The sequence below is a fragment of the Centropristis striata genome, chromosome 21 (genome assembly GCF_030273125.1).
Source record: "Centropristis striata isolate RG_2023a ecotype Rhode Island chromosome 21, C.striata_1.0, whole genome shotgun sequence".
In the NCBI taxonomy this organism is placed as follows: Eukaryota; Metazoa; Chordata; class Actinopteri; order Perciformes; family Serranidae; genus Centropristis; species Centropristis striata.
The window spans coordinates 33,482,844-33,498,462 of record NC_081537.1 but is presented as its reverse complement, the minus strand read 5'-3'; the positions used below and the strand labels follow the sequence as shown (position 1 = coordinate 33,498,462).

Here is a 15,619-nt window from a genome sequence, read left to right as displayed (position 1 = left end):
TCTTCATCCTTTGGGCTGGCAAAGAAATTGGCTGCCCATCTATTTTAATCTCTCATTTCACTCATCAAATTGTTGAGCTATGCTGGTACCAGCAAGCAACAAAAGTCAAAGCTGCAGATCAACCTTCACAACCACAATGTTGCAGGCCAGGGATGGAAAGACCATGAATTAAATTAGAGGAGGAGCAGGGTATTAAAGATCAGTCGTATTAAATTAATGAGCACATGCAGTCTGCAAAATCCATGAGCTACAATGGATAGAAGGTTCCTTGCTCCTGAAGGCAGGGTGGCATCATTTAGCCTGGTCCCATATTGACTTGCCCTCTTCATGCAGAACTGTAGGCTTGGACAGGTCAGTGATCATTCATTGCATGGCAGGACGTTGGAGGCTGTTGCTAAAACCAAGTTCCTGTGTAGCCTTTATCATTAAAAAACTGTGGGGATATTTTTTTTCCTTATGGGAGGCTCATGCACCGGTGCATTGCAAATGGCAGGACACAACCATGTGTGAAGCAGTGGCCTCTGGGAAAAGAGCAGGACCTCCTGCTCTGCACACTGTGGCGGTCAGTGGGGTTGAGGCATTATTATGGTTCTCACTAGTCTGGGTATACCCAGACTGCCTTGCACTCTCGAATTTCATTTCGAACCTCCAGGCAGTCTGGCAACCAGGGAGGTTTCTTAGCCCTGTTTTAGGATCCAATCACAGAGCGGGGAGGGACGGCAAGACGATGACGCGTACTACTCGGCAGACGGAAGCTTGTAGTTTTCTATTACGGATCCAACATGGCTGCTGCAGACGCGAAACTCTCTTTAGCTGTAGATGGTGTTTTAAATAGTTTAGAGCGAAAGTTGAAAGGCGAAAGGTCTCTGGGGGCTCCGCTGTCCCCCGGCTCGTAGCCAGATCACCGGCATTAAGGTATCGGGGCTAATAGCGGTAGCGCTATGCTACCGTTACGGTAGCGGGGCTATTAGCTATTAGCCCCGCTACCGTAACGGCGGTGATCTGGCTACGAGCCGGGGGACAGCGGAGCCCCCAGAGACCCCCAGCAGCTTGTTTATTGCCCATAAAATCAGTGGATGTGTGTGGCTGAATGACATGAGGGGGAATAAAGCGTGAAAATAAATAATCTTGCAGAAAGCGAGAACTGGAGAAGCAAAGCAGCAAACAACACTCTCTCACAGACACACACACAACAAACATCCATCTCTGTTGCTCTACTACGTCATCTGGTATAACTGATCTGATTGGCTAAGAGCTACCTACAGACGCTTTGATAGACATTCTAAGCGTCCAATAAACGGCTCCGGAGGATCGTAAACCACACCTCCTCTACGGAGAAATGAATGGCTGGTTCCCAGACTAAATCTCATTTGTGATTAGTCTCGTGTTAGCCAGGCTAGTATGTCACTGCAGTTGGGAACAAGACCGGCGCAGTGATGCTGGGATAGATCAGTGCCTTACATTCTTGTGGCTTAATGTTAACGTTAAAAAGTGTATGGAGGGATGTTTACTCAGCTGGTTAGAAGTCAAACCCTGGACTGTGGTTTGACTCCCTCCCTGTGTGGCGGAGAAACATGTTTCGTTCAGTTTAGTGTGGATTGGTAGAAAAATGGAGGTTGTTGATTGGTTGGTTATTTAGGAAAACTAACAGGTGATGGTAACTTTAAGGTTAGTGTTAGGGTAGGGGTTAGGGTTAACTTATTATAATAAGAGGTCTCATGTAGGTTTAATGCTATGGTTGCATATTTCTATCTGTGGCGCAGGACGTAACGCTCTGCACTGGCCAATCATATCACTGCAAGGGCATGACCTGTTCGGAGCTGCAGTGGGATCCGTAATAACGCGGCATTAAGTGTTGAATGAAGTGGTTTAATTCTATGTGGGCCGGTAGCAGATAAGCTTGTAAGAGCTGCAAGCAACAATATGGCAACTGGTCTCCAACGTGGATGTTCAGCTATGTGAGACACTGTTCTCCAGTCAGGGGTTTGTGATTTTAAGCATTTGTCAAAAAATGATTGCGATTGTTAATTCTAAAACAAATAATTCAAGTTTTGAAATTAAAATCTTGACTATCATCAGGAAAATAGTTCCTACAATTTAGGTAGCATTTCCTGAAACTAGGAATTAGAGCATGGTGCGAAGGTTAAGGTCCTATCTGATATGCACCTTGTTGGAGGTAGAGACCCTAGGAACTCCTTTATTGAGACAGTGATGGACAAAGAATGATAACCCTAAGTGTATTGGTTTTAGTGCTACATGCCACTGCACAGCACGAGAAAAGCAACTCTGCAGAATATGGTTCAGACTCAAGGTTCAGGTAAGACCTGCATCCTTTCTACGGTATCAGCAACCACTGGAACTCAGTAGCCTGGAGTCAAAAGTCTAATTGGTGATTAAATCCCTGAGACATGACAATGAATAATTTCTGTAGTGCAAGAACCACAATTAATGCATGCTAGTTGGTACATCAATTTCACAGAGGGTAAATACTGCCTCAGATGCTGGATGTCGGAAAATCTTACAGTCGCTTTTCCAGTCAGAAGTTTTAGCATGTTGCAGTCTATAAGAAAATGGGGGGTAAAAAAACTAACAGACAATGGTTGTCTCTCCTCGTGGATGTCTTCTTTAATTACATCCAACTCTTCTTCACTTACATCTTTTCTCAAACCATAATCTTTTTCCTAAACCTAACAAAATTACATGGTCGAGTTTTGTCGCTGAAAGCTTACCAAGTAACTTTGTCGCCAAACAATAACCAAGTACTTAAATTTCAATTCAAAAAGTTACCCATGTGTTTAAAACTGTGACCATAATCCCTTAAAACACAGCTGAGAATGCATCATGCTGTATGGGAATGTAAATGTCCAGGAGACAGAGTTGGAGTGACAGCCAGCGAGACCATGAAGAACAGTCAGGGAGGAGGGTTCACAGATACAGGCAGGCTAAGTGCTGATGGACGAGGGAACAGTAAAACTGGAGGGACAGGCAAGTCAGGATAATGGACTTACATCACACAAACACACACACAAACACACACACACACACACACACACACACACACACACACACACAAACACAAAGCTGAATGGGCAAGGACCACTCTACTGATCTGTGTGTGTGAGAAAGAGATACACACAGAGTCATATCAATCCTCGGCCAGTAGCAGACACTGGGACGCTGTAATGGCACCAGTAGCTCTGGTGTGGACAAAGGTGCAATTATCCTGTCACTTCTCCTGCACCTAACCTAACCTAACCCTAACCCTAAACCTAACCCTGCTCCTAACCCTAACCCTAACCTTCACACCTCCTCTGCTGGGACTCGTAAGATTACTTTTTTGTTGAAACAAGAAACTAGCTAGAAAACTAGAAATTAGCTAGTTACTATGGCCGTTTTGGTTAATTCAGTTCATTAACGTAAGGTTTGTAGTCTTGAGAACATGTGCTGGGATAGATGGAGCTTCTCCTCACTCTCTGTGGTGGCGGCCGCTGGCTGTTGGGCTTGCGACTATGCTTCCTTTGGACAGCCACCTAGCTGCTGCACTAGGTCGGCCTGCACCGGCTACAGGGAGCTGCACTTCCACTTCACTGAGCCTCCTCTCCAACACAACTAACTAACTAACGGAACGGCCATGGAACAGCTGCGCCGCTGTTTCGCTCCGTCCTCTGCCCAGCGTCCATTTCCACTGGGCGCGTAACAGCAGCGTAGCGAGCCAGCCGTATACACGCGAGATAACGAGAACACGCGATAATCCTGACTGTACGGGAGACCTCGAGATCCCGTGATAAACTGTGTGTAGAAAGTAAACAACAACAACAAACAGCTTACTTTGCTTGCGACATGGAAGATCTGTTGATCTGACCATCTATCCTTATAAAAACAATATGTTATGTCATAAATGATTGTATGATGTTCCACTTCAACAATAAGTCTCTCGTCGTCCATACCTCCGACCCTCTGAGACCCTTTGATTGATTGATTGATTGATTGATTGATTGCTGCTCTGGTGCCCCCGGTCAAGACGTAATGTTGATGTGAAGTAGTTTTAGGCTGCATGAACTGCGTATTGTGTTTTATTTTGAAAGGGGGCGGAAGTGTATTACGTTGATTCTGTGTCGGATTTCCTGCATTCGCGCTGCAGAGTGGAGAGCCTCTGCTGAGACGTTCCGCGGCGCTCCTGGTGGAAATGGTCTCATTGATTAGAGTGGCAGCGATCAGCAATGGTGACCACGGCACAGCAGTTCAGTGGCTACACTTATACGCTACACTTATTACATGTACCATTATCAGTAAAGGAGGCCAAAGCTAAATCTGCTATTTTATAACATAACAATTTTAAACAACTTTATTATATCATAAAGCATTTTGAAGTTAGCAAAATCTCTTACGAGTGGCCAGTTCCACCGGGGCTACCATAACGGGAAGGTCGGCGCAACCTTTCATCGCTAAATTTGCTATTTTATAATCATTGACAATTTTACAAAAACAGTTACACAAGTGGCCAGTTGCACCGGCGCTACCATCAAGGTAAGGTCGGCCCAACCAACCATTGAACGCTGTTTTATAATATCAAAAAAGCATTTTAAATTTAGCAAAAACTGCTATTTTAATAATATAACAAGACATTTTAATCTTACAAAAACATCTTGCCTACCCAGGTCTCTTCACGGACAGCCGGGTGAAATATAGCAATTCTGCTAAGCCTGTTTGTACAAACATCTTCTCATGTCTCATGTTTCATGTTGCAATGTTTAATGGCTCTGTACTGTCTGTCCTAAAATAAAATTCATTCATTCATTCATTCAAAGAGGAGCTAAACATTTAACAGACCGAGCAGGAGAAAGAGGAGCTATCGCTAGTAGCTAAGCTAATTAGCTAACAGAGCTGAAAAACGTACAAACAGATGAGATTAGCCATAAGGTTGCTACAAGAAGGAGAGAGATATAGGTGCTTAAGCAAAACTAGCGTGGGTGTAAAAAAGCCAACAGTTATCTACTATAGTGTGTAACTTTAACAGAGTTAACTGTATTTAGCGAGAGCAGCATCAGAAAGAATATGCTAACTGTTAGCACCAAACGCGGTTAGCCATATACTAGTGTTTGTCTTGTTTTGAATCACATGTGCACTTTACATTGCGGCAGATAAGAAACATTTTTGTATGTTATGGGTATGATTTCTATGATCAATAGATGAATAAATACATGAAATTGAAGATGTTATGCTCTCAATGTTTTCTTTTGATAAGAGTCAGTCATGTGGCTATTTCTTTAAAAGAAGTGACAACATACCAAACAAATAAAACACATTTAAATAGGTAACTTTTAAAGTACTGCATTAGTTACTTCCAATAAAGAGTAACTTAGTAACTTCTACACCAAATTACATAGTTCTTTCATAAAAGTATAAAGAAATAATGCACCCAAAATGTTGCTTCCCTTTTCAACATTCCTTAATAATAATATAATGTAATATAAAAAGTATCTGAAGAGTGTCTGAATTCAGACACAGTGGTAGTGTTTTCTTGAGATTATTTCTTTTTTTTGTGTGTGAAAATAATAGTAAATGGTTTTTTAAAGCATCACTTTATTCACTTATGTTAATTAGCCCTGCATAAACCTCACTTTAAATGTATTTTAAAATAAACGGCAATCATTTGCATTACAATTTTATTTACATGGTGAGTCCATTACACAGTATGTGAAGTAATCCTGTTCAAAGCAGCCAATGCGTCACAAATCCCTACACGGAGTAAGTTTTTCTTGTTGATCCCTGTTCCGCTGGAATCTTCCATTCAGTGTGTGTCTTAGCACATGAAGCTGGCTGTAGTTTTTCATTAAGATTAACATGGTATGGAATGAGCAGCTTTAAGGCTGTAAGCTTTCTTCTGCCACAGTCAAAGAGCTAAAATCCGTCTCTGCGCTTCTTTCTTTCTCTGTGGTCGCCATGCCACCACCATCCATGGTGTGTGAGCAGCCAGGCAGGAAGAAGAAATAATTACATGAACATTATCATACACAAGCAGCTCCAGCTTCCTCCACTGTCACCACGGAAACAGTACTGAGCTGTACAGTGTGTGTGTGTGAGGAGGGAAGCTGTACACAACTTATCTAGCCAGCCAAGCCTCCCAATGCCAGTTACACAAAACAAACACAAGCAGCCCCAACGTCCCAAACACCTCCACCTGAATACACACCTGGTTATATCTCCCTGATGTACGGTAACTGTGGTTTTGACTGTACAGGTGCAAATATACGGGTGTGTGCTTGGCTTGCTGAACTCAGCAGTGGCCCTTTCTGGGTCTATAATGGAAGCAATCAGATAGGAGTGCTGCCAGACAGGTAGATTACACACGGTTTAAACTGCTGCAGAACCTTCTCTCACCAGGGATTAGTCCAACACACACACACACACATTCTTGTACTTCTATCTTTTCGAGGACCCTCATTGGAATAGTGAATTCCCGAGACCCTAACCCTTACCCTAACCTTCACCATCACAACTAAATGCCCAACCCTAACCCTAACATAAACCTGATTGTAACCGTAACCCTAAAACAAAGTCTGAACTCTCAAAAATGCCTTTAAGAAGTGAGGACTGGCCGAAATGTCCTCACTTCGGAAAACTGTCCTCACTGTTGGTTAAAAACGTGTCCCTGTCCTCACTATGTAAGAAGTACAAGAACACAGGACACACGTAAAAGGCACAAATAGAAACCTGGGTGTCATCTTTAACCTGTTTCGGTACCCAGAATGTGAAGGATGTACGGACCAGTAGGTACATATATTTACTGTTTAAACTGTCTTTTATAACGCCATACCAGAAACCTAGATCAGAGGTTTTGGAGCCTAAATTCAACGAAATTGCAGCCTTCTTTACAACCGTGAACCGTAGGTGTATGTATAATGACGTGTGCTCTACTTTTAGAATACTCCGCTCTGATCTGTACTGTAACAACAGGATTGTTTATTTAAGTTCTGTTGTACCGGGGACTGATTTGGAGGTTAGACCAGTTCAGATAACGTTACCGAGGTAGAGAGTTGACAGATGATGACTGCACTCATGCAATGAAGTTCAAGTAAGCAAGACTGCTTTAATCATCCATTATGTTTAGTCCAGATAGAGACAGATCATAATGAAACATGTATGGATGGTATTGACAAATGACCTATTCTGTCGTTTAGGTTGGAGATTTTGTTGTGTAATGTTTAGCGGCGCCCTCTACTGGTCTTAGTAATTATGAACAACGCAAAGGCTTAAGTGAACGTTACAGATTGTGAAAGTAAAACCAAAGGAAATGCAGTAAAAACATGAGAAGTGTCTCTTTGGGTGGCGTGGCGAGGCCAGGAGACCAGGAGGCCAGAGGGTTTGTGTCACATGGCAAAGTGAAAGTTGACAATGTTATTAGAAGAAACATTAGTTAGTTAAACATCTGTGCATCATGTTTTTACGTGTTTACATCGACAAATTTCTTTGCACATGTTGAAGATTTGCACGAGAAAAGCTTGATGGAAACACCAAAATGTAATAAAACTTTAGAAAATGCACATAAAAGGTTTTTAAAACAAATCACATTTTAGAAATCAGTATATGGAACACCCCCATCACACCTTTTACATAAAAAAAGAAAAGAAAAATGCAGCAATGCAATATTTATTACACACAAATTACTGAAGCAGGGTAAAAAGTGAAATTTCCTCTTGGAAATGCAAGAAATAACATGCATAAAAGTACAGATACCCAGCCTCAATGTTTGAGTAAATGTCCAACTATTAAGATTCAGCTTCTGGAGAAAATACAGTTGAAATAACAGTCCTTCAATAGAGGCGATGCTGATAGGCTGATAAAACTTTTTAAATTAAATAAAAACAAAACAAAAATAACACCATCAACCTGATGCATTGGTGTGGCAGTATATTTTTGACAGTGAATGTAGTAAGTGTCTATTAGGCCAGGGTGAAAGTGTGTATGGTGTCTTTTTCCTTTATCCTGCAGTAACTATGTCTCTTGACAGTAACAGTTACAGCCTGTGACAAACTCTCCACAGTGACTGTAAAACACTCCCAATAATGCTGACTGTACTGAGTCTTCTCCTCTTGCTGGACTCCCCCACTCTGCCATCACTGTCTATACGCTGCCATATCTACCCAGCATGCTCCAGTCTTATTGGCACTGACAGCTTGAAGGCTCCTCAACTAGAAACAAGTGGCGGTGCAGTTAAGTATAGTTGGACATCCTAAGCTCTGTGTGTGCTCTATGTGTGTTTTTTATACTGAAATGCAGCTGACATGAAGCCACCGCTCCGTCCCCGCTGTGTGTGCATGTATATGTGTGTGCATGTGCTTATTTGATATTAAAATTAAAATAATTTCAACTCAGTTCTCCTCTCATTCTGTGTATCATTTGGAGCTCGTTACTTTCTTGTTTTATGCATATTTTTTTTCAGATTTTAAAGCTTTTATTGGGAACAGAGGGAGGGGTACTTTTTACTTTTTAAGTTTTAGGTTTCATGTTGTGTGAAGTGTGGTGTCAAAGGAACTTCACAAAGACAGAGAAGTCAGTGAGAGAGGTTTCACTCTCAGCTTTCTGCGTGTTCCCAGTTGACACCAAAAGCTTCAACTCTTGGTGTCAACTAACAATCTCCAAACCTTCAAACCTTCAAAGGAGAATAGCTCACCAGGGATTTGTGGCTGGAAAATATGTTACACAAGTAAAATTGGTAACACTTTCGATTAGGGAACACATATTCAACATGAATTAGTTGCTTATTAGCCTGCAAATCAGTAACATATTGGCTCTTAATGAGTCATTATTCAGTAGTTATTAATGCCTTATTCTGCATGGCCTTATTATACAACCAGTAAGACATTCACTAAGAGTTTTCCCTCAATAACCTCAGAATTATTGGTTATTAGTAGTAAGTAGGGAAGTTGTTGTATATGAGTTATGATCTTAATATGCTTTACTTTGTATGGACTTTATAATCTGTACATAGCGGTGAACGAAACCATGGAAACGTCAGATAGCAAACACCTTCTCCAGACCTTTGACTGGTGGCTCCTTTTGGAGGATTGGATGAGGATTGGTAGATTGTAATCAATTATTACTCTACAAAGTGGCTCACTTTGCACCTTTGTTAGTCTACCATTGAAGAAGTAAGTAAGGAAGTTTCAACAACCAAAAGAGGAATAGGATTGCAAAGTTTTAGGGTAGTTTTACGGTGATGGATCGGTCAAAGAAATCCCTGACTTTGACCCTGACCATGTGAAACAAAGAGTGTTTGTGTAAGAATAGTGTGTAAGTGTTTAAGTCATCAACTGTGTCAATGCACGGATTAGCCCCATGGCCAATTGGGCCTCCAACCTCTAGGGGGCTCCAAAATCCCCTCACTGTGGTCTAATTTTTTCTTTCTTCAAATTGCTAAACTTTCTACCATGAAAAATCACCAATAAACAGCTTAGAAACCAACATGTTCCAGCAGGAATGTAATCCAAACTCAACAACAGCAAAAAAACACCAAACATTACAGGTAGCTACATGTAGCTAGCTAGCATGTACACTCATCCCTGAAGCAGATTACCAGATAGAAACACATTCTGAGTTGACCTCAGCTTGAGCCGAAAGTTTGGGAAACTGAAAAAGGTGGAAACCTTAAGTTTAATACTTTTATATGAACAGCCGACAAGAAAAAATAGCAAAAACAAGAATAATCTCTATCCAATCATTCAACCATCCATCCATCCATCCATCCATCCATCCATCCATCCATCCATCCATCCATCCAACCAACCAACCAACCAACCAACCAACCAACCATCCATCCATCCATCCATCCATCCATCCATCCATCCATCCATCCATCCATCCATCCATCCATCCAACCAACCAACCAACCAACCAACCAACCAACCATCCATCCATCCATCCATCCATCCATCCATCCATCCATCCATCCATCCATCCATCCATCCATCCAACCAACCAACCAACCAACCAACCAACCAACCAACCAACCAACCATCCATCCATCCATCCATCCATCCATCCATCTATCTATCCCCTTGAAGAAAAATGATTCTAAAAAGAAAAGAAGACCAAAGATCACTCTTCTCCAGCCTATTCTTGTCTTTGGCTATGTCTAGTTTTGCTCTTTGTTTGGTGTCTTTTCACAGGTTGTCCATGCAGGCAGGCTCAGAACTCAACTGGTCCCACCTGTTAGATCCCAGAACTACACAGAACATGCCGAAGAACGACATTGGATTGGATTGATTGGACAGACAGGCCAATGTGGGACCCATCGCAACTGGGAAAACCCAAGAATGCCAGAGAGTTCCCGGAGTAAGTTCCAGTGTAACTTTTCCCCTGGCCATCTGAACTATCGGCTGAAATGTTAAGCCATAAGAACCCACGGTGACACCTGTTTAAATCTTGATTCTCCCATATTCAGCTTTGTGCTTGACCTTAACTCATTAAATCCCTAAGCGACGTGTACTCAACACCTGGTGTGGTGGTCATGTGATTGTGACAGGAAGTGACTTCTCCAGAATGTGTGTGACTGGAAACAGAAATCTAAAAAAGCAGTTAATTTCAAAAAGCTTATTTTTTGCTACGAGGCTAAATTTAAACCCATTAAACAAAAATGTAATCCGTTAATAGGGTGTCCTATATTGCATTTAACTTATTCTGACCATATTTCCTGAACAAATAAAGTCACAATTTTGATAAATGTCATGGAGATGCAAAGAAAAAGGCAAATTTGTTTCTCTGTAAGTAGAAAATGTGTCTAGTTGTTTTTATTTTAAAATAAGAAATATCATGAACATAATTAAACATAAATAAACCAATGTCACATCACAGATCTTTGACATTTAGGGGTAGATTTATGTGGTCCACTTGCTCTGTGATATATCCCCCATAATGTTCCTTTAATGATTACTGGGTCTGGGTTCTTATGGGTTAAAGGTGTCATTCACTTTGTATTAACTTGTGGAAACACAAGAGACTACAAAGATATCATTAACTGATTTAATGTGGTATACAATGGTTCCTTCAGCCCTCATTCATTCATTGTTCATTGTTGTTTTCATTGCATTTTATTCATAGTTGCATTTTGTCACTTTTTGCATGTCTGTTGTTATAAGTTGCGTATGTAGTTAGTAAGTTTATACTGTAAATTCATAAAGAACTTTATTATATGGTGTTCACTACTCAAGAACTTCGGAGCAACCTCTCGAATTGAGACTAAATTAATTAATTGAAACATTTTCTCTTTTCGACGGGTGGTGCCCCCAGGTGAACTTAATGCAAGTTAAATTCTGTTATTTAATACAAATACTGATTATTTCTGATAGCCCGAAGCTGAGTACAATCACTCTCTTTCATCTTTTGTACCAATTAAGGTGTTTACGGTACATTATTTTGGTGCCCCTTGAGGCTTATTAATTATCGTTACATTTGGTATCTGCCAAGGCATTAATGTAACAACAACTAGCAACTTCTTTTTTCATCATTTTAGCTCAGGCTGTCCTGTGTCTGCATGCCTGCTGATAGATTTCAGCCAGAGCCTTTCTCACTGTCCTGGTTGTGCAATTATTATCTTGCTGTTTACTTTGTGCAGCAGAAAACATGTATTTGCATGTAGAAAAAGAAACTTTCCCAGCAGTCTATTTTATCGCTAACTACTAAAAGCAGCACAGTTGGAGCAGGCATGATGTCATCAAACATGATATTTTTCCACCAATGTTTAATCGGTTTGTTTGAATGCAACTAGCATGATGGAAGTTGCCAGAAAGTAGGAATTAAATATAAATGTGCTGTATGATAAGAAAGCAAAAATGTCAAAGGTGTACTGTTAACGACCAGAGCATTATGCACCTCATTAAAAATATTTGTGGACCAGGAAGTGGTCACTCCTACCCCTTTTCTACCAAGGCAGTTTCATGTCCGGTGCCTAATCTTGAACCAGTTCCTCTCTTTTTGACAGCCAAGGAACCGGCTCTCTGCCAGGACAACTGGTTCCAGAGCAGCACCAACTCTTTACTGGTCTACAACCATCAATCACTTACTTCAGGGGCTGGGGGCGGGATTATAGTCACCAACAAGACCACCTAAAACATGTATCATTCATCATATTTTATTTGTTTGACTGCAATGTAATTGATACAGGCCATCATTAGCAGGCTAGCATTAGCTGGTTAGCATTCGTTTTTAATTTTTTAATTGGTTTATTTAAAACAGGGACCATGTGCAAGGTTTCAATAATTACTTGGAGTAAAAAATTGTCTTGTACCAGATTATAGCTAAAAGCTAATTTCGAACTGCAGTCCCTGAGTTGGTTAGCGTTAGCTTACAACAAAGTCTAACATTAACATTTAGATTGATTAATAAATTGCAGGGGGCATAGGACCCTTTTCCAGAAAAAGGGTCCCATGTTCCCCGCAATCTATCAATCTTTACGGTATGTATTGCTACAGGGGAACATAGGACCTTTCTAAAAAAAGAACATAGGTCAGTTCTTTTTTTGGCTTTTTAAATAGGCTAAGGATTAGGGTTAGGCCTATTTGCCATGGAATTTGGCAGTAAAGGTGGAAAAAGTAACAACCGGGGAACATAGGACCCTTTTTGGGAAAAGTGGGGAAAAGGGTCCTATGTTCCCCGGTCTCATACAAAGAGGGGAACATAGACACGCTCCTCTGCGAACCAGCACTAGCAAAAGAACTGGTTCACATTGGTGGAAAAGGGGTTAATGTGTTTCTGTTTATTATAACACTGGATGACTATTGTAGCGGCACTCCGTTTGGTCTTCCTTCTTAACGTCGCCACTTCTATAGTCAGTCGATAAAAACACTCTTTTTCCACGCGAGCCACGAGACATGACAACTTCTTTGTCTTTTAAAATGTTTACTTAAAAACAACAAAGTAAATTACAAGTCTGACACGCGTGGAAAAAGAGTGTTTTTATCGACTGACTATAGAAGTGGCGCAGTTAAGAAGGAAGACCAAATGGAGTGCCGCTACATTTAGTCAAAAGACTGTGTTGCTTCCACCATGTTCTGACTAAAAATGAAACTTAAGATACACAGTCAGTTACCATAGTTACCACTATATAGTGACATCACAATGTAAAATTTAAAGGCATAGAAACACTTTTAACCCTTTAAACATTTCTAATTGTATATTTTAAACTAACATAGTCTTTGCATTGCATGAATTACAATGAAATTATTATCATTCATTTTTAACTGTTTTTAACTTAAATTATTATTGATGAACTGGCCCTTATTGGCCCTTACAACTATGTCGGTTCCACTCACTCCTTGGTAAAAAACTGAAGGTGTTTGCAGTGGACTAATGAGTGAACCTGGTCTGTGGTTCTTGGTTCCACCTGCATCACCATGATGACAGATACAGGGTGTGGAATGAGAAAGACCAGCCATACATGATTAAAGTGGCACAGGTTGGTTGGAACTGAACGAGGCCCCTAAATTGAACAGCTACAGCGTTCCCATGACGACACAACATAGAGAGAGATATCACATGTGTGTCATGTTCCAATTTCTACACCTTGTAGTGCAGTGCAAAGGAAAAAACTTCAAAATTAGCCATCAAACCCGAAGTCAAGTCCCTCATTTTTATTCCCTCACTGATGCCAACTTTTTATTGAATGAAACTACAGTAAAACACTTGATTTTAGCATAAAGAGAAGGCTTACCGTTACTGTGTTGGCTGTGAGGGTGGGGGTGTTGCTGTCGTTTCCTGGTTGTTCGCTCTGTGTGTGTGTTGGCGTGTACAGCGTCAGCGCGTGCTCGGCCACGGTGCTGGGTCCCGTGTAGTCGGCCGGTGGGTGGGCGTGGGGCGTGGCGTACTCCGCTGGGATCCCATTCTGTGGGGGAGGGGGGTACTGGGCCGGTGGGAAGGGCTGGGCCATGGCTTCAGGGGGGGCTGGGGCCTCTTGGTTACCCTGCATGGACACACAGAGACAGGAAGCAAACCAACAGGTTAATAAGGTTTGACATCTGATTGACTCGGAGTCGCGGTGCAGCTTGTCAAATCTATCTAAAGTGCAAACTTATAATGTAGACTGATACAACCCAACGCAATGTTGATGTCTTTAATGAGACCAGGGGATTCAAACTCAAATACACAGTGGGCCAAAATTTAAAACTTGGACAAAGTCGTGATATTTATTGAAAAAATTGCTTGTTCCATTTCGTTTGAACTTGTTTAGGTCAAAGCTTGATATAACTTAATATTGCAAACATGCAAAATTGAATATCAAATAAAACAAACAAACACATCAATGGCATTCATTTCTTAAATAAAATTGAAATAAAAATCGTATGTCCCTTTATTTTATATGCGGCCTTCTTTAAATTTAAATTTAACGGTATTCTTTTTCCACAGGCTAAAAATAAATGTAAGAATAAAATAACAATAATAAACCAAATGACTAATAATAATATCCTTCAATGAATGTGCAGCCATTCAAGCCTTGGACTAGCAAGAAAAAGTGCATAAAGACAACTTTAATTGTTGCTCAGTTTGCTCCACACTGATCTACTGTGTTCAAGCCAGAACACCAGCAGAGCATTCTGGGATTTGTAGTATTATTTGCGCTGTATAATACCGGCGGGCCAGCTCTGGTTGTCATTTGGTATTTCCTCGCAGGCCAAATATAATTATACTGCGGGCCAAATTTGGCCCACGGGCCAGAGTTTGACACCTCTGAATTAGACTAATACTGGCTGTGATAGGCAGCTCAATGTTACTCATCATTTCATTGTGGTCTGAAACAGCCTTTTAGCCATTATGAACTCCTCACTCAAATTTCTATTTTCAAAAGTTATTATTTATCTTATTATGTATTCAGTCTATTTTATATTAAATCTAATGCCTACTAAGTTGAGAGTAATTCCTAATTTTCAGACAGGCCTCCTCACTGCCTCATTTTAAATCTCTTCTTAAAACCCACCTCTTCTCGTTGGCTTTTAACACCACGTAGAGTGTTGATTTTATGATTTTACGATTTTTTGTTTTTATTGTATTCATGCATATTTTATTTTGTGCGGGCAGTACATTTTACATTTTATTTTATTTATTTTTATCCCATTTTTAATTTATTAAAATTGTTTGCTACATCTCTTTGTATTGTGTTATGTATTTATTGTTTGTGCAGCACTTTGGAAACCTTGTGTTTGCTAAAGTTGTGCTATATAAATAAAGGGGATTGGATTGGATTGGATAATTTTGCCTTTTTAATTGAATGCCTTCAAACCTGCACTCTAAACCTTAGATATGAGCGCTTGTCAAAGGTGGCTCACGGCAGCGCGAATCGTTCTAAAAAAAGAAAACGTCATTATACACACATGTACGGTTCGCGGTTGTAAAAAAGGAGTCTATTTAGGCTACAAAACAACTGACCTAGGTTTAGGGCAAAAAACGTCCTGGTATGGTTTTATAAAAGACGGTTTAAACAGTAAAAAAAATGTATGTAAATACCGGGAGTGAAGCAGTTTGGAGGTTGACATGACTACCCTAAGTCACGTAAAAAAGGGTTTCATAAAACGCGTGCTACGGAAGTTACGTAAAAAACACAAGTTATGTTATGAAACAGGAACTTGAG

General features: G+C 40.6%; 1 protein-coding gene across 2 annotated transcripts in view; it reads right to left on the bottom strand.

Moving 5' to 3' along the window:
* LOC131959110 (RNA binding protein fox-1 homolog 3-like) overlaps window positions 1-15,619 on the bottom strand; it is an 846,381-nt gene that overhangs the window by 90,717 nt on the left and 740,045 nt on the right. For both annotated transcript variants that reach the window (XM_059324220.1, XM_059324219.1), the window contains exon 6: window positions 13,709-13,957. In XM_059324220.1, the coding sequence (XP_059180203.1) occupies window positions 13,709-13,957 (249 nt within the window). The remainder of the gene's footprint in view (window positions 1-13,708; window positions 13,958-15,619) is intronic.